The sequence below is a fragment of the Manis javanica genome, chromosome 2 (genome assembly GCF_040802235.1).
Source record: "Manis javanica isolate MJ-LG chromosome 2, MJ_LKY, whole genome shotgun sequence".
Classification (NCBI taxonomy): domain Eukaryota; kingdom Metazoa; phylum Chordata; class Mammalia; order Pholidota; family Manidae; genus Manis; species Manis javanica.
Genome location: NC_133157.1, coordinates 176159915 through 176186549, shown reverse-complemented (window position 1 = coordinate 176186549; position 26635 = coordinate 176159915). Strand labels below are relative to the sequence as shown.

At 36.4% G+C, this 26635-nt stretch overlaps 1 protein-coding gene across 1 annotated transcript in view; it reads right to left on the bottom strand.

Moving 5' to 3' along the window:
• The window catches only part of NECAB1 (N-terminal EF-hand calcium binding protein 1), a 178845-nt gene that overhangs the window by 145371 nt on the left and 6839 nt on the right, over window positions 1–26635 (bottom strand). The window contains exons 2-3 of the mRNA XM_036995811.2: window positions 25947–25971; window positions 217–325 (exon numbers count right to left, since the gene is read on the bottom strand). Of these exons, the coding sequence (XP_036851706.1) occupies window positions 217–325; window positions 25947–25971 (134 nt within the window). The remainder of the gene's footprint in view (window positions 1–216; window positions 326–25946; window positions 25972–26635) is intronic.

The window sequence follows — 26635 nt, the reverse complement described above, 5'->3', positions numbered from 1 at the left end:
CCCTAGAGAAGATCACTGTTTTTCTATTTAATATTAATTTTTTTCAGAGCATTTGAATTACCAAAGAGAGACTACCTTAGAACTAATCACAGGTGAGCACTACAAAACATGCTTCTACAACTTTCCTCCCTTTCTTCTTCATCCCTTCATCAGTATGTACTTGTTTATACCTTCTCTCCCTCGTTTACAGAATCCAGTGGTAAAAAAGTTCCTTACTTGGTATTATGTGTGTCAATGGTATGGAAGAGCTCATGTAATTCTTCTGCACTCAGAACACCATCTGCAAAATATGCTTTGAATTCTTCAAAAGACAATTTCCCATCATCTGAAATGGTAAGAACAGAAAAGAAGCAAATCATTGCAACTTTGTATATTATCTCTTAATTTATAAAACTGTTCAAATGCTTAAAGTAGTTTATATGTGCATGCACACACATGTATTCAAAAATAAAGAATAACTCAGTGTTAAAAGAAAAATAACTTACTGTATTTTTAAAGTATGCAGACTGCAGGTATATATATGATAAAATAAGTCTACAGATTTTAGGTATTTTTTGGTTCATTTATTCATACGGCAAACATTTAACATGCAATTTAACTGGACATACCAGTTATGTCCAGTTAAAAAAAAAGACATCCACACAACCAAATAAAAGCCCACGCCAGAGTCAATTATTTAGATATTTTTGTCTTCATTTATAGGACCTAGAACATTACAGAATAAATGGATGTTTAATAAGTGTATATTGGTTGAACAGACACTAACATATTGGCTATCAGAATTGTTATTACAATGCAACAAACTGTGTTCATTCCTTTGCTCTTTAAATAAATGAACACCTTTTAAGTCAAACATTTTATTTACTGTGGGATACAAAAGTGAAAGACAATTAGGGGATCTAATATAAGAGATAACATGCAGACATTAAGTATGTTACATAATAAAACACAAGTGTAATAAAAGATACACTTAGGAATGTATGGGAGTTTGGGTAATAAACAATCCTTTCATCCAGGGACATGAAGAATTTTGGTAATTTCTGCATCTGACTTTGAACAACAGGTAAATCTTGATAAACAGACATGGAAGAAACTTTAATAACAGCTGAAAGTGAAAGACTTGTACAGGACATAGTAGCAGAGAACTTAATGAATGAATGGACATGAAGGGAGAGGAAATCATCCCTCTCTCTCTATGCAAGGAGCTGGTCTGTCAGTTATCTCAGGGAAGCTGCCAAATGACTAAGTGATAGAACGATCCTCTCCGTTCACAAAGAGGCAACTGGAGCCTAAGTAGGAAGGAACTGTACCAGGGTCACAGTGTGGTACTACCAACACCACACTGGACAAAGCAGAATTTGTCTTTGAGTAGAAGACAGTATGATTTAATAGGCTTGGATGATCAAGGCTCATTTAAAGCATATTTTTCCTTCAAAAAATGGCCCACAGACCACCCAGAGTTCTGTTAAAATGCAGATTCCTGGGCCCTACCAGAGAATCAGGATTTCACAGAGGGCACAGAATCTCACTTCTGGGCAGGTAAGAGCTTGGGAGTTTTAGCAACCTGTGTGATTACTCCTTACACTAACTTAAAGGACAAAATAGATCTAACCACCAAATCAATTTTTTCAGATAGGGAATTAAAGTGAGTTTTTAAATTGATTTAATTTTGCTTTTTAACTTAATAGGTATATTAAACTAACCTTCCAGGTAATTCATGCCAACAGTTAACTGGGAAGACATAGCCTTAGGAGTCATAAAAATCCAATTCTGGATTAAGCAAAGAATGAGTTCCTGACCCCCCAGTAGTCCTCTGGAGCAGCCTAGCTCAGCCTGGCTCTGTGATTCAAACACCATAGCAACCCACTAGAAAAGAAAATTTAATCCACCAAGCTCATCAGTTGTCTAATTTTGTGTTTCTGGTTTTGGATAGGCTACTTTAGTGTCATGTGTCAAGTGACTATTTTAAACTTTAGCTCCATGTAACCTGGTATATATCCCAGAGTAGACTTAGTATGGTATCTCTACTGTGCAACTCCTTACTTTGACAAAAATTATATTGCCAAGTTGGAGAAATGGACACAAACGAGATCTATGCATATGTCAAGAGAGAAAGGGAAAGGCTTTTTCATTTACTACTTAAAAAGGAAGAAAGAAAACCAGAAATCAACCTACTATGGTGCTCTGTAACAAATGTCATACAGTCATTTTCATAGTGAACTGTTTTCCTGTGAATATTTAATAGTCCTCAGGTGAGCTAACTCAAGCTATTGCAGAACTTTAGCCTATGCATCTTACAGCCAGGGTGGGTCTCTGTAATATATTCTGTAATTACCATAATGAGTTCAAGTCATCACGGACATACTATCAAGTAGAAGCATTGGATACCAACTGCTGTGATGATTCTGTGGGGCCTAAAAGCCTTTCCACCCCCCAATTCTTACAGAAAATAAAAAGAAAAAGGAGGCACTGAATTAGAGTCCTGACTTGAAGTATAGAAAGTGCACTTTAAAACTCTTATTTTTACCACACACAGGATTCCTGAAAATCTTCAATACAGGGTGTCACACTTTTAAACAACTTCAAAGAGTTACTTTGGAATATTTCTAGACTAATGCCTTAATATTAAACAGAAGTATTACATTCTTTAAAGGAAAGGGAGAAAAAAAATATCTCTTTCTAGTGTGATTCTGCATTAATAAAGCAATTATAAAATCTTAATTGAAATATTTTATTTCAATTTTCCTGCTGATCTTTTCTTGTGAAATGTAACAATATAGTTCAACCTTGTTTTATCCTGCCCTGGCTCACAGAATAGCCAAATCTTGTTAAGTCTGACATCTTATCATAATAAATCTCAACCTTTACCACCAAAGGATACAAAGGACAGGTTTTTCAGCTTTTTCTATTAGAATTGTATGCTTTCCAGAATTTGTACTTAGCATAGCTGATACTTCTATGCTTTATTTTAAAGTCATTCTGGTCTTATACTCTACACTCCATTAATTTTTGAAATGGAGGTAGCAGATTGCAGTTGCTTAGAGCAGTCTTAGAACAAAGAAACTCTTGAGTTTTAACATGTATTTCCCATTTACTTGTATAGCGCTGTCATCTAATCATTCATCAAATATTTATCAGGAGCCTACTATGTGCCAACACTGTTTTGTGCTAGGAATATACATAGATAAGTCTTTAAGGATCTTGTAACTATGATGGAAGACACAGCAAATGAATACCCAAATACAATATGAAAAGGGCAATTCTTGGGGACATAGGATGTAGGAGCATATAGGGAAAAAACTACTCCAGATGTAAGGGTATAGAGAAAGCCAGAATAAATGACATTTCAGCTGAGCTACAAATGAAAAATAGGGGTCAGTGGGGGAAGACCTGCAAAGAGGAACAGTATTCCAGGCAGGGGGCATGTCTGCTACAAAGCTAGGAGGCAAGAAAGAATACAGTTGGAGATTGAAAAGAAAAAAATCAGTATACTCAGTCAAAGAGTATGTACTGGAGTAGAATAGTAGTTACCAGGGGCTGGGGGTAGGGGAAATGGAAGATGTTGGTCAAGGGGTGCAAAGTTTCAGTTACGGGAGATGAATAAGTTTGGAGATCTAACATACAACAGTGTGACTACAGTTAACAATATTATATTGTATACTTGAAATTTGCTAAAAGGGTAAATATTAAGTGTTCTCCCACACATAAGAAAAGAAAAGAAAATAGTAATATGTGAGGTGATGAGTATGTTCAGTAGTTTTATTATGGTGAATATTCCACATGCATACATATATCAAATCATCAAGTTATGCACCTTAAAGATACACAATTTAAAATTGTCAACTATACCTCAATAAAGCTGGGGAAAAAATGCACACTGGGAGGGAAGGAGAAGCAGCCAGTTAGATACAGAGAGTCATTTTCATAAAAAACTGTAAAAATCATGGTAAAGACTTCTGGGTTTACCCCAGGAGGAACCGATGTCATAATGGAAAGCTTACTTTGGCTGCAGAGAGAATGGAGTGGAGAGGTATGCCATTAGAAGAAAGACCCATTAAAATGACACGGCCAAAATTCAGGCAAGAATCAATGGTGATATAAGCTTTGATGATGACAATGAAGACACAGATAATTGGCCAGATTTGTAATACATTCTGGAAATAGAGTCAAAAGAAACTGTTGATGAGTTATAGGTGATGGGCAAGAGTGACAATAAATCAAGGATGACACCAAAAGTATGGTGTTAAGAAATTGGATGGTATTTCTGTCCACTGCAAGAGAGAACACAGAGCCAAAACCATGGGGTGAAGTACCGAGTGTTCCTTTTGATATACTGAAATTAGATGTAACATAGGTAGAGGCATCCAGTGGACAGGAGCATCATATGGATCTAAAAAAGGGGGTGGGGGAGGGAGGAATGGAAAAAGAGAACTGAGGCAGAAACATACTCCCAAAATCACATAAAACATGAAAATACAGCAGATACAACTAATCCTGAAAAAGCAACCCAAGGACTGCAGAACAGACTGCCTATATCTGGGGAAAACAGATCTCACAGAAAAGGGTAAAATAGCAAAGCCATGATACAGTGTGACCCAAGCCCTCTCCCACTACCAGCCCACAGGCAAGAGAAATGGAGTGGGAAGGGAGTAGAAGCCAGGACTTCTGAACACCCAGGTCTGGAGATCTGTTCTGGGAGCATGAACCCACATTGCATGCTGCTCTGGAGATTAGTGGGGTTGGAAAGCAAATATGGGCAGAATACTGGGAGAGACTGAGATTCTAGCCACTTGTGATGAACAGTGTGCATAACCGGCACCCCTGGGACAAAAGAAAGGTGGGCAGTTTGAAAGTTTTCCCAGCAGTGAGAGGGGCACTAAAGGGGCAAATATTACAGAACTCGCTACTCAGGAGAAAGGGCAGGTGGACAAAACCTTCCCAGCACACTTAGCCCAGCAGATTAGGAACTCTCAGGAGATTCAGATGCTCCATATCCTTGGCTGGCAATGCACCCTTGAGGGCCCCTACTGTGATACAAAGCCCACCACTCATTCCTCCTGGCAGGTACTAGTCCCCAGATACCGCTGCCCTGCCATCACAACAGGTCAGCCGAGGGCAGCCCTGCCTGTGACAGTTACAGGGGCACAGAACAGAAGCTCCTCCATGCACACTTGGCCCACTGGACTGGGCAATGGAGGCAGGCACTGCCTCCAGGGAGAAGGAAAGAGATCCTTCCTCCTGGTGGGCACCAGTGCCACATGCCTGCAACCCCTGCCATAGCTCCTGGTGCTCAGAAGTTCCAAAGAGTAGAGCTTCTGGGCACTAGAGGGTGCCTCCTATACAAATCTATTATCCCATAAGGAACACTAAAAAAAATGAAGAGACAAAGAAATTTGGTCAAAAAAAATTTCAAGAAAAAAACAACAGAAAACGGGCTTAGTGAAACTGAAATCACCAATCTTCCTGACAAAGATTTCAAAATAAAAGTAATAAAAATGCTAACAGAGCTACAGAAAAATATTCAAGAACTCAGGGATTACTTCCACACAGACACAGAAACATTGAAAAATACAGTATCTGAAATGAAACACAAAATGGAGGGATTAAAAGTAGATAAGACAAGGTAGAGGAGATGGTAAATGAAATGCAAATTAGAGAACAGGAAACAAAGAAGCTGAGTTATAGAGAGAAAAAAGGATCTCCAGGGAGAGAAAAAAGGGATAGAAAGTCTCTTTGAGGAAAGAATTGCTGAAAACTTCCCCAGTCTGGGGAAGGAAACAGTCTCTCAGGCCATGGAAGTGCCAAGATCTCCCAATGCAAGGGACCCTAGGAAAACAACATCAGGACATATAATAATTAAAATGGCAAAGATCAATGACAAAGACAGAATATTAAAAGCAGCCAGAGAGAGAAAATAGATCACATATAAAGGAAAACCCATCAGGTTATCACCAGACTTCTCAGTAGAAAACTTATAGGGCAGAAAGGAGTGGCATGATATATTTAATGAAATGAAACAGAAGGGCCTTGAACCAAGATTATTCTACCTGGCAAGATTATCATTTAAATTTGAAGCAGGGATTAAACAATTTGCAGATAAGCAAAAGTTGAGGGAATTACCTTCCACAAACCATCTCTATGCTGTATTTTAAAGGGACTTCTACAGACAGAAGTGCTCCTAAGGCTAAATAGCTGTCACTAGAGAAAATAAAACCACAGTAAAGGAAGTATACCAATTAATTACTAAGAAAATGCAAAATTAAATCAACTACCCACAAAGTAAGTCAAGGGATAGAAGGGATATACAAAGAGTACAGCATATGACACCTAATATATAAAGAGTACAGAAAAAGAAGGGAGAAAAAAACCTTTTAGATTGTGTTTGAAATATCATAATAAGCAAGTTAGACTATTAGACAGTAAAGAGGCTGCCCTTGAACCTTTGGTAACCACAAATCTAAAGTCTGCAATGGCAAAAAGTATATATCTATTGATAAACACCCTGAATGTAAATGGAATGAATGCACCAATCAAAAGAAAGAGTTAAAATATGGGTAAAAAGACAAGGCACAACTATATGCTGCCTACAAGAGACTCACTTCAAACCCAAAGACATACACATATGAAAAGTGAAGGGCTAGAAAAAGATATTTCATGCAAATAATAGGGAGAAAAAGCAAGAGTAGCAGTACTCATATCAGACAAAATAGGTTTCAAAACAGAGAGTAAGAAGAGACAAAGAAAGACATTACATAATGATAAAGGGGTCAGTTCAACAAGAGGATATAACCATTATAAATATCTATGTACCCAACTTAGGAGCACCTAAAAAATGTAAAATAAATACTAACAGAAATAAAGGGGGAAACAGAAGACAATGCACTCATTTTAGGAGACTTCAACGCTCCTCTCAGTCCAAAGAACAGATCAACTAGACAGAAAATAAGGAGACAGAGGCACTGAACAGTGCATTAGAACAGATGGACCTAACAGACATCTACAACACACTCCAACCAAAAGCAGCAAAATACACATTATTCTCAAATGTAAATGGAACATTTTTCAGAATAGATCACATACTAGGCCACAAAAAGAGCCTCATTAAATTCAGAAGGATTGAAATTGTTCCAAACAGCTTCTCAGACCACAAAGGTATGAAACTAGAAATAAATTATGCAAAGAAGACAAAAATGCCCACAAACACATGGAGGCTTAATAACATGCTCCTAAATAATCAATGGATCAATGACCAAATTAAAGGAGATCAATATATGGAGAAAAATGAAAACAATAACTCAATACCCCCAAACATGTGGGATGACCACAGTTCTAAGAGAAGAGTATACTGCAATACAGGCTTACATCAAGAAAGAAGAGCAATCCCAAATGAAAAGTCTAAACTCACAATTAATGAAACTGGAAAAAGAAGAACAAATGAGACCCAAAGTTGGTAGAAGGAGGAACATACTAGAGATCAGAGCAAAAATAAATAAAATGGAGAAGAATAACAGAATAGAAAGAGTCCATGAAACCAGGAGCTGGTTCTTTAAGAAAATAAACAAACCAAATAAATTCCTAGACAGACTTATCAAGAAAAAAAGAGAGTCTACACACGTAAACAGAATCAGAAATGAGAAAGGAAAAATCACTACAGACACCATGGAAATACAAAGAATTATTGGAGAATACTATGAAAAAATATATGCTAACATATTGAATAACGTGAAAGAAATGGACAACTTTCTAGAAAAATACAACTAATACAGCCAAGACTGACCCAGGAAGAAACAGAAAATATAAATAGACCAAATACCAGCAATGAAATTGAACTGGTAATCAAAAAACTACCTAAGAACAAAATACCTGGTCCAGATGGCTTCACTGCTGAAGTTTATCAAACATTTAGAGAAGACCTAATACCCATACTCCTTAAAGTTTTCCAAAAAGTAGAAGAGGAGGGAATACTTCCAAACTCATTCTATGAGGCCAGCATCACTCTATTACCAAAACCAGGCAAAGACACCACAAAAAAAGAAAATTACAGACCAATATCCTTGATGAACATAGATGCAAAAATACTCAACAAAATATTAGCAAACCAAATTCAAAAATACATTAAAAAGTTACTCATTATCAGGGAAGTGCAAATTAAAACCACAATGAGATATCACCTCACACTAGTTAGGATGGCTAACATCAAAAAGGCTAGGAACAACAAATGCTGGTGAAGATGCAGAGAAGGGGGAACCCTTCTACACTGCTAGTGGGAATATAAACTAGTTCAACCATTGTGGAAAGCAATATGGAAGTTCCTCAAAAAACTAAAAATAGAAGTACCATTTGACCCAGTAATTCCACTCCTAGGGATTTACCCAAAGGAAACAAGATACAAGATTCAAAAACACATATGTACCCCATGTTTATCATAGCACTATTTACAATAGCCAAGATATGGAAGCAACCTAACTGTCCATTAGTAGATGAATAAAGAAGAGGTGGTAAATATACACAATGGAATATTATTCAGCCATAAGAAGAAAACAAATCCTACCATTTGCAACAACATGGATGGAGCTAGAAGGTATTATGCTCAGTGAAATAAATTAGGTGGAGAAAACAAGTACCAAATGTTTTTACTCATTTGTGGAGTATAACAACAAAGCAAAACAGAAGGATCAAAATAGCGGCAGACTCAAGACTCCAAGAAGGGTTAGTGGTCACCAAAGGAAAGGGAGTAGGAAGGGGTATGGGGAGGGCAGGAGAAGGGGATTAAGGGGCATTAGGATTAGCACTCATAATGTAGGGGGGTCACAGGGAAGGCAGTATAGCACAGAGAAAACAAATAGTGATTCTATAGCATCTTACTACACTGATGGACAGTGACTGCAATGGGGTGTGAGGCGGGACTTGATAAAATGGGTGAATGTAGTAACCACAATGCTGCTCATGTGAAACCTTTATAAGATTGTATATGAATGATACCTTAATAAATAATAAATAAATAAATAAATAAAATTCAAAAAAATGAAAAAAATCAATGTAGTCCACAATAGCAACAGGCTAAAGAAGAAAAAATTTTATGATCATATCAACTGATAAAAGAAAAGCATTTGATGAAACTGAGGACTCATTATTAACAAAAACTCTCAGCAAACTAGGAATAGGAGGAAATTTTCTCAATCTAATACAGAGTGGTTACCAAATCCCTATATCATACTAAATGTTGAGAAAGAATTTGCTCATCTCTTAAGATCAAGAAGAGACCTCAGGAGATGTTCTTCCTCACCATTCCTAATTAACAATATTCTGGAAAGTCCTAGCTATTGCAATATGACAAGAAGCAGGAATAAAAGATATACATATGGGGAAGGTAGAAATTACAGAAAGCTGTATTTCTTTAGAGATGGCATAACTGACTACATAGAAAGCCCCAAATAATCAGTAAATCAAACAAACAAAATCTCTGAAACTAAAAAGCAAAAATGGCAAAGTCACAGGGTACAAGGTTAATATATAAAAGTTTACTGCTTTATTATATACAAATAAATATTATATTTATTATATGTAAATATATATATATATAGTTCCAGAAGCAAGCAATTGGAACTTAAAATTAAAAACAATACCATTTTCAAAAGTACCAATAGAATGAAATATTTAGGTATCAATCCAACAAAATACACAAAAGACCTAAATGCAGAAAACTACAAAACTCTGATGAAAGAAACTAAATGAGATCTAAATAAATAAATGAAGAGATATTGCAGGATCACAGTTGGAAGGCTCAATATTGTTACAGTGTCAATTCTTCCCATCTTTGTCTTTTGATCAATACAATCTCAATTAAGATCCCACAAAGCTATTTAGCAGTATTGACAAACTGATTCTAAATTTTTTATAGAAAGACAAAAAACCTAGCATAACAAACACAATACTAAAGAGGAAATACAAAGTTTGAGGGCTTACACTACAAATTTTCAAGTCTTACTAAAAGCTACAGCAATCAAGCCAGCATTGTATTGACAAAGAATAGATGCATAAATCAATGGAACAGAATCAAGAACTTAGAAATATATCCTCGCTAATGCAGTCTCCTGATCTTTGACAAAGGAGCAGGGAATTAAATAGAGAAAGCATAAACTTAAAAAAAATGGTGCAGGAAGAGTTGTACGTCCACATGCAAAAACAATAAATCTAGGCACAGATCCTGTATCTTTCAGGTATTTAAAGTTACCTACAAATGGATTATAAGCCTAAATAAAATTTAAAATAAAGGAAAATCTGTTACCTTGGGTTGGATGATGAGTTTTTGGATACAACAACAAAAGTATGATTCACAAAAGAAAAAAAATTGATAAGTTGGTATTTATTAATATTAAAAAACTGTGCTCTGTGAAAAAACACTCTTAAGGAATGAAAGACAAGCCACAGGCTGGGAGAAAATACCTGCAAAACATGTCTGAATAAGGACTTGCATCCATAATATACAACAACTCTTAAAACTCAATGAGAAAGCAAAAAGCCAACTACAAAGTAGGGAAAAGTCTGAATAGACACTTTACCAAAGAAGATATACAGCCTTGATAACACTAATTCTGGCTAGGGCTGGGGAATTAGGAACATTCGTTCATTGTTAGTGGGAAAGCAAAATGGTGCAGCCACTTTGGAAGACACTTTGATATCTTTTATGTAACAAGCATGCTCCTCAGTATTTATTCAACTAGTCAAAAACTTCAACCGCACAAAAACCTGCATGTGAATGTTTAGAACAGTTTTATTCATAATCACCAAAACACAGAAGTAACCAAAATGTCCTCCAACAGAGGTGGCTAAAACAATTTTGGTACATCCACACAGTGGAATATCATTCAGTGAGTTTAAAAAAAAGAGCTATCAAGCCATGGAAAGCCATGGATGAATCTTAAGACATCTCTGAATCTGCAGAGAGAAGCCAGTCAAGGCTACATAGTGTCTGATCCCAATTTTATGACATTTTGAAAAAGAAAAATATGAAAAGACAGTAAAAAGATCAGTAGTTGCCAGGAATTCAGGGCAAGGAGTTTGAGAAGGACAAGAACAGGGGATTTCTTAGTATAGGGAAACCATTTTGTATGACATGATATGATGGATATATGACATTACACAATTGTCAAAACCCAGAGAATTTTCCAGCACAAAGAAGGAATATTAATGTATGCAAGTTCTTAAAAATCATTTAGGAGTTTAGGAGATCCCAAGATGAAATGCAGAATGTATGAGACAATCTCACTAAAGTGAGTGAAGGAAAATAGTGCTGGCCTGAGTAACTTTGGAAATGAGTGGACTCTATAAGCTAAAGGGAAAAGAAGCTACACATAAGCTCTGTACTATAGTTGGTAAAGTTGTTTCCCATGGGGATATAGGTTAAACATTCTGAGTACTATACATGTATACTAGAACTGAACAGTTATGTAAATGAATGAGTAACTGGGGGAGCCAGGCTTCTCACTACTGGAGAGAAGATACTGATAAGAAAGGGGGAAGGCCAGAATAATCTCTATGGTAATGGTTTAGAATCTGAAATATCAGTATGAACTCATGTTGAGCTTATTATAGAAACATATGGGTACATACATATTTATAGAAATGTGTATATGCATATGGTTTAGTATAAATATATATGTATTTTCTACTCCATCAGCTGAGAGAGCTGAGGCAATAATGATACCCCAATAACAATGAGCACATTTATCACCTATATTTTGGTTTCTAAAGCCATTCTTTATTAAAAAAAGATCAGGGATCCTTGGAGAAGTGACTGATTCTAGGACTGAGGCAGGAATTATAACAGATGAGCCTGAAGCATCTGAAGTACCAGAAAATAAAGAAGTGCTAAAAGACTCTCATAATTATAAAGGTATGTCAAAGGCACACAGGAATCAGGTGAAAGAGTTTCCAGTGGCCAAAGTGGGAACAATTTGAACAACAAAATAAATTGAGTAGTACTGAATTATAATCCAAACTGCATAATAACTATCCCTATGTCCATAGTGTTATAAACATTAAATAAATGAAAAACTAGACAAATCTTCCATGCATAAGAACTCTAAATAACCATGCAGATACTCAGTCTTCAAGGAGGTGGGGCAGAACTTCCCACACTATAGGTGTGGGCTGTCCTCCGTGTCTTCCTTGCAAAGAGTCAAGTTATGGAAAGGGGAGGAAAGATTAACCTGACAAATGCCACCTCAACGAGGTGATCAAGGCCAACATTAACAGTCAGAAACCATGTTGATAGCATATACCTTTGACAAGATGTGATGGCAATTCACCTCTGTGATCTGCCTCCCCCAAACACATAATCCCAGTCTAATCATGAGAAAAACATCAGACAAATCCCAATTGGGGACTTTCTATAAAAATACCAGACCAGGCCTCCTTAAAACTGTCAAGATCATCAAAAACAGGGAGTCTAAGGAACTATCTCAATCAAGAGGAGCCTAAGGAGATACTAAATGCTACATGGAATCCTGGATGTAATCCTGGAATAGAAAAAGGACATTAGGTAAAAACTTAGGAAATCTAATAAAGTATGGGTTTTAGTTAATAATCTATCAATACTGGCTCCTTAACTGTAACAAATGTACCATATTAATGTAAGATGATAACAATAAGAGAAACTGGATGTCACATATATGGGAATTCTCTATACCAACTCACAGTTTTTCCATAAATATAAAACTGTTCTAAAATTCAAAATTTTATTTAAAAATGTAGGTAATAGGTATAAAAATTATATAAAATTAAATACTTTAATATATTAAAAACTGACCATGTTATCAACATGGTAAAATCAGTTTTGTTTGTTTATATTAGATCTTGAAATATATTTAACTCAACAATCAACTCAATGGATTCATTTTTCTTAACCCCAGTCTACCCCAGTCTAACCATAAAAATATGTTTAATGTCACTTCCATAGAGAATTAACAGTAACATTTTAGGCGAGGATGAGATAGGCAACAAAAACACACCCCCATTTACTCAGTCTTTTGTTGAATGACAGATGAAACATTTGTTAGAGGAACATTTAGTCATTTGCAGAGAATGTGGATTCAAAATGAGCAACATAAAGAATACTCCATTTGTAGGCAAATTTTACTGAAAAATGAAAAATGTTTTAATACAGATGTTACATAAAGAAATAGGAATATAATACATAATTGAATTGCTTTCTTTTCCCCTCCTCCATACCCTCATTTTCAATGGAGAGTTACTGCTTTCCCAGCTAGTTTACCTTCCAAAAGAGGAATATCTGTTCTTTTTGCTTAGTCAAAATCTAAACTCCTTTATTTTGATAAGTACTTTGATTTTTCACTTGAGAGATCACCTGCCCTCTCTTCCACTCCAAGTATTATCAGGTGGGACTTTATGCACCTCACACAGCCCTGGAGGTGTATGTGCAATCCAGGCATGGAAAATCCGTTCTTTCCATCTCTCAGTTATTGTTTCAAGGATAAGCATGTGACTGTAGTTGATCAGAGAAAATCTTGAGATTTTTGCTAAAATTGTAAAAGAGACATCTTCTTATTCTGACTTGTTGAACTGGTAGGATGCATTCCAGTTTATCTCCTGGTAAGAAAGCCCACCTGGAAGTAAAACCACCGAGAGGAAAACCAAAGTGGAGAGAGAAGAAGGGAGGCAGAGAAAGGCAAAGTGAGTTCCACACACCCATATACAACTGTGCCGCAATCCATACCATTTCCTGCGTATTTCCATTGCAAGAGCCAACAAATTCCCAATTGTACTTAAACATATCTGAATTCGGTTTTGGCACTTTAAAGTGAATAGTCCTGATTGATAACCATCTTTCCTTTTTCTAACTATCTCAATTTTTACTCACCTTTAGTGATTCAGTTGAAGACAATTACTACACAAAGTTACCTTGGCCACCGCCACCCAGAGACCTCCTCCTCTTCTGAACTCTGATTCATTTGGCTTAGTGATACCTCTTGCATTGTTGATGATGTTATTATTCATTTTTTCTCTGTATTTATGACTCATTTATCAGTAAGATGCTAAGCTCCCAGGGGAAGTTTCCAATATCCCTTCCCACCTCAGGTCCCAGATGATTTAGAGTTGATTGACTAAGTTTTCTCCAGATCTATGTGCAAAAATTTAAGGGGAGTTACTTTCATTACACAAATAGATAATCTGTCCTAGTAACAAAACATCTTGCAAAGGTTCACAGGGTTCATAGTCTGCCTTTCATAATTAACTCACAAGTGAAGAAATCCTACCTTTAGGAACTATATGAAATTAATGAAAGCAGGAGGGAACTGACATGTTTTAAATATGCACAATACACTAAACAAATTGCTTGGGACTTTAAATATATTTACCTTGCTTGTTCCTTACAATAGCCCTGCTAATTAACTCTTATTATTCCTACCTTAAAAATGGGGAAACAAGCTCAGAGAGGTTAATTGCCCAAGACCATATCCTAGTAAATGTATACTAAAGCTTATGTATTCTTTAATCTTTGTACTCCTACTACCTAGCACTGTATACAGAATATAGAGGGCGCTCATAAAATAGTGGGCCAGTGAATGAAAGAACAAATGGTAGAACTTAGATTAAAAGTAGTCCTTTTTCATTCCAAATCTCTGTTATACTATACCACCTTCAAACAGAATAATTGCCAAAACAGTGCCACATATTTTTGTTTTTGTTTTTGTTTTTTTAACTTATATTCAATTACTCAGCATTATTCATGGGGAAAAATGGATATTTCCAGGTTTCAACAGTATAGCCATACTACAGGGATGAGCTGAGTAAATGAAGCATTCCTAGGTTAAGTATTAGGATTTTGAGTTAGAGAGAAATCTGGATATAGATCATATTTACTCAGTGGGTACCCTTGAGCAAGTTATCTATGTCTCAGATTACTTATTAATAAAATTGATATAATGATATTATCTTCCCTGTAAGATTATTATGGAGATTAATGAAATTATGCCCAGAACACCATTGGCATACATTAATCCTTTGCTAAGTTATTTACTGTTATTACTGTAATAGAATTTTCTTTCTAAGTGTAAACCAATTTTCTCATAGCCATAAGTCTTAGTACTGTACAAACTATATATTTAAACTATTTACATGTGATTTAGAATATTAAGGAAAAAGAAATATCACTTATTAATTAATATTAATTAATAATTAATTAATAGAGGAATAGATATTCATAAATTAGGTCTCATAAATAAAAGTGTCTCCAGTATTATAAAAACACTAAACTTTTTAACATGTAAGACACTCTCAACATAAAGAATTTAACCATTTCATTATCCACCCAGTTACCCAAGCCAGAAAATAGAAATCTGATCCCACCTTCATGCATAAGTATGTACCATTAAATACCTTCATGTCTCTCATTAAACATTTCCAATTAATTACCAACTCTGCTAATTATACATCCAAAAATATCAAATTCAGTTTCTTGTCTCTTTGCCATGGATTTATTGAAGTCTTCAATAGCCTCAATCCAGGGGGTTTTGTAGTGGGGTAGGTGCAAGATTATGGAGACTTTAACTAGGTTAGAGATTTGGTAATAGTGAGAAGTGATTTGATTCTTAAGATATTTTAATAGTGGAGTCAGTAGGCTCTGCTATTGTATTACATGGAGAATTATCAGAAAAAGAGAAGAACCATGGACCCTTCTGAAACTTTTGGTTGAAACAACTGCTGAATGGTGGTGCCATTTCCTGAGCTGGGGGCTGCTGCAGAAGAGCAGGTCAGGGAGCTGGGAGAGAGTGTGGTTTCAGGTATGAGCACAGTAGGAATTCAATATATATTTTTACAAACTGAGAAATTATGCTTCATAATTCTTATGCATTTCTTCAAGTTGCATGCCTTTGTGCTTGCTTTTCCCTTTTCCAGGAACGACCTGCCCTCCACCTAACCCACACTTACCTGGATGAATTACAACTCAAGAGGAGGCTTCCCCAACACCCCCAGCAAAATTAGATTTATCTTCTATGGTCACTCAGAAATTCATTAATGTTTATTAAACATTTACCATGAATCAAGCATTATACTAATCACTAGATATACAAAGATGTATGGTTCCTGCCCTCAAAGAGCTTGCAGTCTAGCAGGGGGTTTGGGAACATACCCACAAACTGTTTAGTACAATGTGATAAGTGGTATCATATAAAAATTGCTATGAAACTATAGACCAGAGAACGGTGGGTAGTCAGGCAAACAGAGTATTTATTGAGCATATTGTCAAGTGAAAGGTACTTTAATTGTGTTATTTCACTTAATCATCACGACAGCCCCATAAGCCAAGTAAAAAGGCTTAAACACCTATCTTAAGTTACACGGCTTGAATGGACAGAACTAGTTTACAAATCAAGCCCTGGCTCCCAAGACATTTCTCTGCCAAACCGAAGTCACAGGAGGCTTCAGAGGAGGAATAAACTTGGGCTGAAACCGGAAGGATGAAGGCCACTCAGCAGAGGAAGCTGTGCATGCAGACACTGAGGGCCAGGGCAATTGGAGATGTGTCCTTCTGAGAAGAGGGGGCAGAGGAGGCTGTGCAGGTAACACCCTGCTCAGGAGTCTGGATTTTACCCTGGAGGCAATGGGCAACAAATTAAGGATTCTGAACTGAGAAGTGATGGGATTGGTTTTACACTACAGAAAGAGTATTCCGATACGGAATATAGTGTAGATTTATAGTATAGCACTTACTACAGTGTATGTTTTTGAATTCATGTATATCTCCTGCTTAAGAATTTGGACTTTAACTGAATTCCATTCATTCCCTGTATTGTGCGCGCGCGCGTGTGTGTGTGTGTGTGTGTGTGTGTGTGTGTGTGTGTGTGTGTATGTGTGTGTGTGTAGTACTGACTTTAATTTAGCCTTATTTATTTTAGTATCATTACTGCCTAACAGAGGCTCTGGAAAATAGCATTGCCTTGTAGTAGTTGAATAAATAGAAGAAAAGTGGAGGAAGAGAGGAACGTGTAACTTAAGATAGGTGTTTAAGCCTTTTTGCTTGGCTTATGGGGCTGTCGTGATGATTAAGTGAAATAACACAGTTAAAGTACCTTCCACTTGACAATATGCTCAAGAATTTAAGATCTAACTACAAACCTTACACTATGTATAGACCTCATCAGTCTTAATAAAATGACCAGTTGAACTATTTTTGTGGAAAATAAAATCCAAATGTTACTAGTTCTAAAAGAATATGCTAATCTACTGGTTATTTTGACACCATGAAGACATAGTTGACATAATTCAGCATTGCAACATTTTTTATATCCAGGAGAGCTTTTGATACTAAATGTATCATACATATTTCATTTTTCCCATTTCTTTAATTAGTTTATTTAAAAATCATAACTAAAGTTGAATTCAGTTTCTTTAGTTTTTCACTGTGGAGTATAGAACTCAAAGAGTGTCTTAGGCATATAGGGTCAACTCCAAGCACACGTGAGAAATTATGCTCAGATTACTGCTCTGCAAACAATAGGAAAAGCTAAATCACCAAGGCAACGCAAGACAGGCAGCAGGGTAGCTCAGAGGCCTTAGTGAGGTCGTCATGGACAGGCCATCTGGCACTGCCAACTGCCAGGTAGGATTCAGCACTAGGGGGAGGGTGGGTGAGACATTGAGATGGATAGTCTCACCACACAAAAATAAGCATTAGGAAAAAAAATGAAAATGTAAAACACTTATTAAGAATGTCTCAAGGGCTAGGGACCTTTCTAAGAAATTTGTATCATCTCATTTAATTTGCCAACAAACCTGTGAGAAAAGTACTGTCTTCATCTCTACTTTACAGTTGTAAATAACTTCCCAGATCACAGAGAAGTAGAATAGGGATTTGAACCCAGGAAATCTGACTGCAAAGCCATAGCTTAGCCATAGTGCTATATAGGTCCCAGATAGGGATGGTGGAAAGGAAATGATTATACTGTAAAACAGAAAGGGAAAGGAATGTTGAGCTGCTAACCCACAGATCTGGATTAAAGCAGTGCTTAGGGAGCTACCACTTTTTAGGGTAGACCCTGCTCTACATGCAGCAGGACCTGGAATCAGACCTGAGTCTGTCTTCTGAGCCTCTGGCTGCCTGTGGCAGTCCTATCATGGGCTCAGTAATTGGAACCTAAATTTTTTGTTTGTTTCTTCTGTGACAGCTGATTAGCTCAGCTATGTAAAAATAAGAATTTTCACAGTTTTCTGCTTTTGCCAGAAAAGCAACACATTTGTGAGCGTGAAACTGCTTTACATTTTAGGAAAAAAAACCCACTATGGAAATAGAAAATTTGTTTTTAGTTATTTTGTTTAAAAATTAGTATAGTCAAAACTTGCCCTCATGCACACCCACATATTTATTGCTCTGCTCAGTGATCCACTTCCCCCAATAGGTTCATTTTTAGGACATGAGATTGTTTTTTTTTTAATGAATCACTCATACTAGATTGCTTTGACTTTCAGTGTATTGTTGAAGAGTCTGCAAGTTTGCATGAGCCTGACAGTAAACCTGAGTTTAGTGCTCTCTCTGATCCCTACTGCTCTCTCAGTTACCTGATTCTCAGTTTCACTGATTTTCCCAAATGGTTTGAAAAAAAAAGTGAGAAATTATGAGACAAAAATCAGCCTTCTGCTAATAGTCCTGTTTTCCTGGGCCCAGCCCTTAATTTTTTCATTCTTACTTAGAGCTAGGATCCCTGGTTAGAAGATCAGAGGGGCTGTGGAGCTCAGTCGGGGGCTGGTGGTGACAAGACAAAGTAGCTCACATCCTCTTATCAGGACTCAGGAGACAGAATCACGGACCTCTGGACAGTACTCTGAAAGGTTCTCTGTCTTCAGGAAAAATACTTACCAAACCTGCATTTTATACCAGTACCTCTGGTCATATTTTTACATATTAATTGAATAAATCAAATTAAGGCAAAAAAATTAAAGGCTGTCATCAATTCTCACTTTATTTGTTAATACTGGTTATATAATGACCCAGAGAAGTCTTTAAAATACTTCCAAATATGCAAATACAATATCAACTGTTTTAATACTGGGGTTTTTAATGCCAAAATTATTGTCTTGAAACAGATTCGTCATTCAAAGTCAAAATTCCTTCAGATTACTAAGGAAGTATTTAGTGCATTAAATCAATAAAACTACTGTGGATTAGTGGAACAGAACATAATATTCAAGATCTTTGCAAACTCAGGATATAACTAATTATACTTATGAATGTACAGATGGAAGTATATACATATGTACATATACAGCAGGATTTGAGAGGACTGACTTCAATTTTGAAAGAAGTTTTACTGTGTGTAAAATGCATTACATGCTACACAGAAATCATTCATGAAAGGAAGAACCAAATGAGGCAGCAAACTTTGCTGTCATCTTATTTTTAAGAAACTATCCTGTAAGTCATGTATTTGAAGAATTAATATTATTAAAATGTCTGTATTACCCAAATCTATCTACAGATTCAATGCAATCACTATCAAAATTCCTATGGTATTTTTCAGAAATGGAAAAAAGATCCTAATATTTGTATCAAACTATGAAAGACCACAAATGGCCAGAGCAATCTTGAGTAAGAAGAACAAAGGGGGAAGCATCATGCTCCCTGGTTTTAAACTATATAACAAAGCTGTAATTATAATAGCAGAGTATTGGTATGAAAACAGACATACAGATGAACAGAACAGAATAGAGTGTCTGGAAATAAACCCATGCATATACTGTTCATTAATTCACAACAGAGGAGTCCAGAATACTCAGTGGGGAAAGGATAGTCTCTTCAATAAATGGGGTTGACAGAAGCAGACAGGCAGATACAAAAGAATGAAACTTGACCCTTACCTTATAGCATACACAAAAATTAACCCAAATGGATTAAGGATTTGAATTTAAGACCTGAAACAATAAAACTCCCAGAAGAAAACATAGGTCTGAGTTACTTGGTATCAGTCTTGGCGATGAGTTTTGGACGTGACTCCAAAGGCAAGGGTAACGAAAGGAAAAATAAACAAATGGGACAATATCAAGTAAAGAGTTTCCTCAGAGCAAAAGGAACCATCAACAAAATGAAAAGGCTTCCTACTGAGGGGAAAGATACTCGTAAACCAGGCACCTGATGATAAGGGGTTAGTATCTGTAAAGAACTCATACAAGTCAACACCACAAAACAATTTGATTTAAAAATGGGTCTTCATTTTTCCAAAGAAGGCATGTAGCTGGCCAACAGGCACACGAAAAGGTGCTCAACAGTGCTAATCATCAGGGAAATGCAAATCAAAACCACAATGAGGTATCACCTCACACCAGTCAGAATGGCTGTTAACATGAAATAACAAATGTTGGTGAGGATGCAGAGAAATGGGAACCCTCGGGCCTTGCGGGTGGGAATGGAAAACAGTTGAAGATTCCTCAAAAAATTAAAACTACCATATGACACAGCAATTTATTCAGGTATTTATCCAAAGAAAACAAACAATTTGAACAGATATATGCACCCCATGTTCATTGCAACATTATATATAATAGCTTAGATATGGAAACAACTTAAGTGCCTACTATAGCTAAATTGATAAAGAGGATATAGTATCCATATTCGATAGAATACTATTTAGTCATAAATAAGAATTAAATCTTGTCATTTATGACAACATGGTTGGACCTTGAGGGTATTATACTAAGTGAAATAAATCAGAGAAAGACAAATACAGGTCTACTCTGGAGATACTGCAGGTTTGGCTCTAGCCACAGCAACAAAGTGAACCAAATGAATTTTTCAGTTTCCCAGTGAACATAAAAGTTATGTTTACACTATACTTTAGACTGTTGAGTATGCAATAGCATTATGGCTAAAAAACAATGTACATACCTTAACTAAAAAATATTTATTGCTAAAAAATGCCAACCATTATCTGAGCTTTCAGTGACTATTTTTCTTGGTAGAAGGTCTTGTATTGATGTTGATGGCCACTGACTGATCAGGGTGGTGACTGCTGAAGGCTAAAGTGGCTGTGGTAGTTTCTTTTTTTTCTTTTCAATAAGAAAATGTTTATTGAAGTCTGTATTTTGTTGATTATAAAATACACATTTTTTCACATTTTAGCATCTCTTAAATTGGGATGAATTTTACTACTGCAGATATCATAGTTTAATCCTCAGAGTTCTTTTTTCTTAGTGGTACATAAAATAATGGTGCCCTTGACAACTGAAGGTGGCTTAGATATGATGGAATACAGTATGCATCAGGTGCCAAAGTCTGGCGTACAGTGTGATTAAGGCAGACAGAAAGGACAGTGGATAAATACATAGCAGGCACTCATTAAATCAGTGTTTCTTCCTTCTTTCAAAAACTGGCAACTAGGCCCCTAAAGCCTATGCAGTACTTTGTACATAGCTGTTCTCTCTGCCACTGGCAGCCCAGCAGGTGCTACAGGCATCTACAATGTTGGATGCCAAAAGAATAAGATGGTCCTCACCTTCTGCTGAAAAGGAACAATATCTTGTGTTTGGTTATCATTTTACAACTTACACAGCATTTCTACAGGCAAAATTTAACAAACATTTACTAAATGAGTGGCTTTTTAAAAAATTGAACTATCATTGATATACAAGTTTATATTGGTTTCAAATGTACAACACAGTGGTTCAACAATTACCCATATTATTAAAACCTCACCCCCTCTAGTGTGGTTACTATCAATGTAGAAAAATGTACAGAATCATTGACTATATTCTCCATGCTGTCCTATTGTCCCATGATCAACTTATATTGTATTGTGAATTATTGTGCCCCCTTATACCCCTTCCACCCTTCTCCACCACCAGCCCCAACCCCTCCCTGTTGGTAACCATTGGTCCCTTCTCGGTGTCTATGAGTCTCCTGCTATTTTGTTCTTTCTGTTTTGCTTTGTTTTTATATTCTACAAATAAGTGAAATCATATGGTATTTGTCCTTCTCTGGCTTATTTCACTGAGCATGACACCCTCTAGATCCATCCATGTAGTTGCAAATGGGAGGATTTCTTTTCTTTTTATGGCTGAATAATATTCCATTGTGTATACATACCATCTCATTTTTTTTATTTTTATTAAGGTATCATTGATATACAATCTTATGAAGGTTTCCCATGAGCAACATTGTGGTTACTACATTCACCCATATTATCAAGTCTTCCTCCCCCACAACCCATTGTAGTCACTGTCCATCAGTGTAGTAAGATGCTGTAGACTCACTACTTGTCTTCTCTGTGCTACACTGTCTTCCCCGTGACCCCCTTACATCATGGGTGCTAATCATAATGCCCCAAATCCCCTTCTCCTCCCCCCTTACCCACCCTCCCCATTCCCTTCCCTTTGGTAACAGCTAGTCCTTTCTTGCAGTGTGCACACCACATCTTCTTTATCCATTCATCTATTGATGGAGACATAGGTTGCTTCCATATCTTGGCTATTGCAAACAGTGTGGTGATAAACATAGGGGTTCATATATCTTTTCAAATCAGGGATTTTGTTTTCTTTGGGTAAATTCATAGAAGTGGAATTACTAGATCAAATGATATTTCTATGTTTAGTTTTTGAGGAACCTCCATACTGCTTTCCACAGCAGTTGTGCCAATTTACAATTCAGGCTGCTAGAATGGATTAAAGGCTATGGAGAACTATAATGATCTTTCACAGAGATTAGTCATTACATTGGGATCAAAAATACTACCCATGTAGCCTACTTATTTGCTGATTGAGAATGGCAGCAGATCTTAGCAAGTGTACATCAGCAGATACTAAAAGTCTTTTCATTTGCCTAAGGTTAAAAAACATCTTTTTGCAAATTTTACAAATACCCATGTATCATTTCCATTTTCATTCAGCCTGCCTATAAGTAAGATTTCTCAAGAGTTTTGAATTTCTGGGTTTAATTTTGGCTCTTTAGATCAAACCACTCACATCTCTCCTAAGCAATTCTATTTGAGGTTCACCTTTATGTCTAAGATTCTAGTCTATGATTTGAAAACAATGAAAACCAAAAATATCTCTCCAAGAGACCATTTTTTTAGCTAGTCACTAATCATGTATTTTTCCCCATTTCTCTAGTTGCTTCTCTTTCATGTCAGATAGATTCTAAAAGTTAAATCTGTATGCTGGCAGACTAACTATCATACTGCTTACCACCTCTTATTCCTTTTTTGTTATTCCATCACAAATTATGCAGCCCATAAGGGATTCTATCATATGAGGATCTGTTATCCAGAGATCAAGTGCATGTAGCAGCTGTTTATTTGCAAATACAAAATGTGATGAACACATGGTACAGAAAGATTCTTTTCATGCTGGTATTTTCTCATTTACAGTAGATTACTATTATCATTTTTGTGTACAGTATGGCAAATAGCCTTTTTTTCCACTAGCCTCTACTGAAAAAGAAATGACTAGAATGTCACCAGGTGTCTTTGATAGCCAAGGAACCACAACACAAAAACTGTTCAAGGTTTCAGTAGTAATACTAATAATATTAATCATAATAATAGCAGTAAAATGAGCAGGTATAAATTCTTACTACATGCCATGTACTGCCCTGGGGACTTCACATATGTTATCTCATTTATTATTTATAATAACCCTATGACACAGGTAGATGTTATCTCTATTTTATAGATGAGAAAGATGAGGGTGCAGGGTTTATTACTTAAACCCACAAAGCTACTAGGTGGCACAGCTGAGATTTAAATGCAGATCCCCCTCACTTTACACTGAGAATGTGCAAAGCAGGATGAAAAGCAGAGGAAAGAGTGGACAGATGGAAGGAAGATGGATAATGGAGCAGAATACCTTAATCATTATGAACTCATTAAATGAACATCTACTGAGTACCTAATATTGAATGAACATACTGTCTATTCATGAGACAAGTTCCTTGCCCTAGAGAGGCATATGTGGCTTAGAGAAATAGAATGGCCAGCAAACAACTCCAGTCCTCACCAAAAGGCAGTAATCAATACATGCCAAAGTATAGAGAACACAGAGAGGATAGGGCCCTGCCAAGGGAGCAGGGGAAGGATTTCCAGATAAGGAGGCTTTAAGCAGGAACGTAAGTAATGCATGTGAGTTACCATGCTAGCAAAGAATGGAAAAGTTAGACCAGGTAGAGGTAAAAGCAGGGACACCACCACAGAAGTGTGATGGATGGAGTGATGCTTCAGAGGGCTGCAGAGAAGGATGTGTGGTAAAGACTGTGGGAATAAGAGCAGAAGGCACGTAATTCTGACAGCACATTCAGATCCGGATTAGGACAAACATCAAGGAGGTGAGAAGAATCATATGGAGGGAGGAGGCAGGTGAGAAAACATGGGCTGAACAGGACCACATGGGGCTGCCATGCAAATGGCCATTCCATATAGCATAACATGTGTGGTTATCATAAGATACATTACATCATGTGAGTTGGTTTTTCAGGTGCTTTTTATTATGGCTATGGATTTTGATAGTGGACCACCAAAGAGGCAAGTTTTGATGGAAAGAAGAGTGATGGAGACAAAGGTAATAGAGACCCTTGATCAAAGCCTTGGAGTCCAGGGAAAGGGAAGTGCAGCCTGAGAGAACTAGAAGCTTGGGAAGAGAAGAAAATCAGGCATTTCTCAACAGGAAATGGCTGCTGACGTACGGGGCAAGTAGCACAGAGACACAGGCACTATTTGATTGTATTTTAGGCATCACTGGGACTGGATGTCAGGCATAAAGCTGATGAGTGGAATAAGAAGACAAGATGACAGCATCCTTACATCTGTTTTAAAAATTAATCAAGTGGTTCAAGTGGGAAAAAAAGCCCCTATGAATGCTATGAATTGATAATATATCAATCATTGCACATAGTTCAAAAAATATTTTGGACATGCACAGTTAGTATTATCAAGATTTGGGACACTATTTTATTGCTCTTTGGATTAATATGTTTTATGTTGTTTAGATTGTGCCAGTCAAGCTTTTCTTGATTGGGCTGCCTAAAGGCTATCTAGACTACAACATATGTCTTTAATCTGTCAAATCTGGATTCTGCCTGTAATCCCTCCCCATAGATAAGAAATTGGATTTTGAGAAAATGAAAGGATGCTTTGTATCCTATATTTGTCAAGAAACTCCTGCCAGGAATATAGCTCTGTTATGTACATATACTATAGCAGCAGCAAAAACTCAATAAGCTCTGATTTGGTTTTCCATGAAGAAAATTTGTAGTGGCATAAAGAAGTCAAAAGATACTGCTTATGACAGTTTACAATTGGACTTTGTGGAGGCATCATTTAAACCGTAGTTCCTCTGACAGAGCAGTTTTTCCTTCTAGCTTCTCCTACTTCTCTGTCTCTACAGACTATCACTTACAGTGCAAAAACTTCAAATGGGGGAGCTGTGGCCCAGAGCTGTGGAGTAGAGATGAGTGTCTGGCAATGCATGCTTTCAGGTAAACACCTTAGAGTGCAGTGGCTGACCCCAAGGCTAGTTTTAGGTTCATTGTGGAAAACCCAGACTTTGGTGCCACACAGACTTGGGTCCAAGTCCCAGATCAGTAGCTTATTAACTCTAAGACGTAATGCACAAAAAATACTTGGCCAAATGCCTAGAACATAGTAGACACTCAAGGACTAAAAGCCATTATTATTTTAGAATAATTTAAAGCATAAAAAATCCAGAGCTATGATAGCTCCTCACTTTGAAGGCATAAATTCCATCTTTTTGTCAAATATAAATAACTCAAATTCTCATGAATATCTGGATCCATGAACTTGCCTATGACTCTTTCTAGTACAAGTAGCTGACATTTTACATATTAATTTCTTGGGTTCTCCTCTGTCTTCCACATTGTTCTTCATGAGGTGATCTAAAAAGTAAGAGATTAATAAACAGAAATTGTAGACTTTTCATCTTACCATTTTTGTCTGCTCTTCTCAGTATCTGGAAAAGACAAAGGAAAAAATGTATCACCATTTTTTTCTAAGTATTGTAGTGAACATTATACTCACACATAATTCACCCCTTATTAATATATAATAAAAGAAATTCCAATTTTATATAAAGCTTTCCCAATTGAGATTTCTTTATAATAGTCCAGAACAGAAAACACCCCAAATGTCCATAAACAAGTGAATGGACAAACAAGTAGAGGTATATCTGTAAAATGAATACTACTGTGCAAAAAAAAAGGAATGGACTCTTGATACATACAGTAACTTGAATAGACCACAAAGCAATTATGCTGAGTAAAAAACCTGGACACAAAAGAATACCTACTTATGATTCCATCTATATAAAATTCTAGAAAACACAAACAAATCTACAGTAACAGAAAGCAGATTAAGGGACACATAAGAATGAACAGGGCAGGGAGGGCTGGATTATAAAAGGACCTGAGAAAACTTTCAGGAGCAGTAAATGTACTTATTATTTCGACTGTAGTAATGGTTTCATAGGGGTGTACTTATGTAAAAAATCAGCTTTCCACTTTAAATATGTGCAACTTAATGTAAGTCAAACACATCTCAATAAAACTGGGAAAAAGCAAAAAATAACAAATTATGGATAAGTAGAGCTAATGTGTCTATACTATACTTTATTTTAC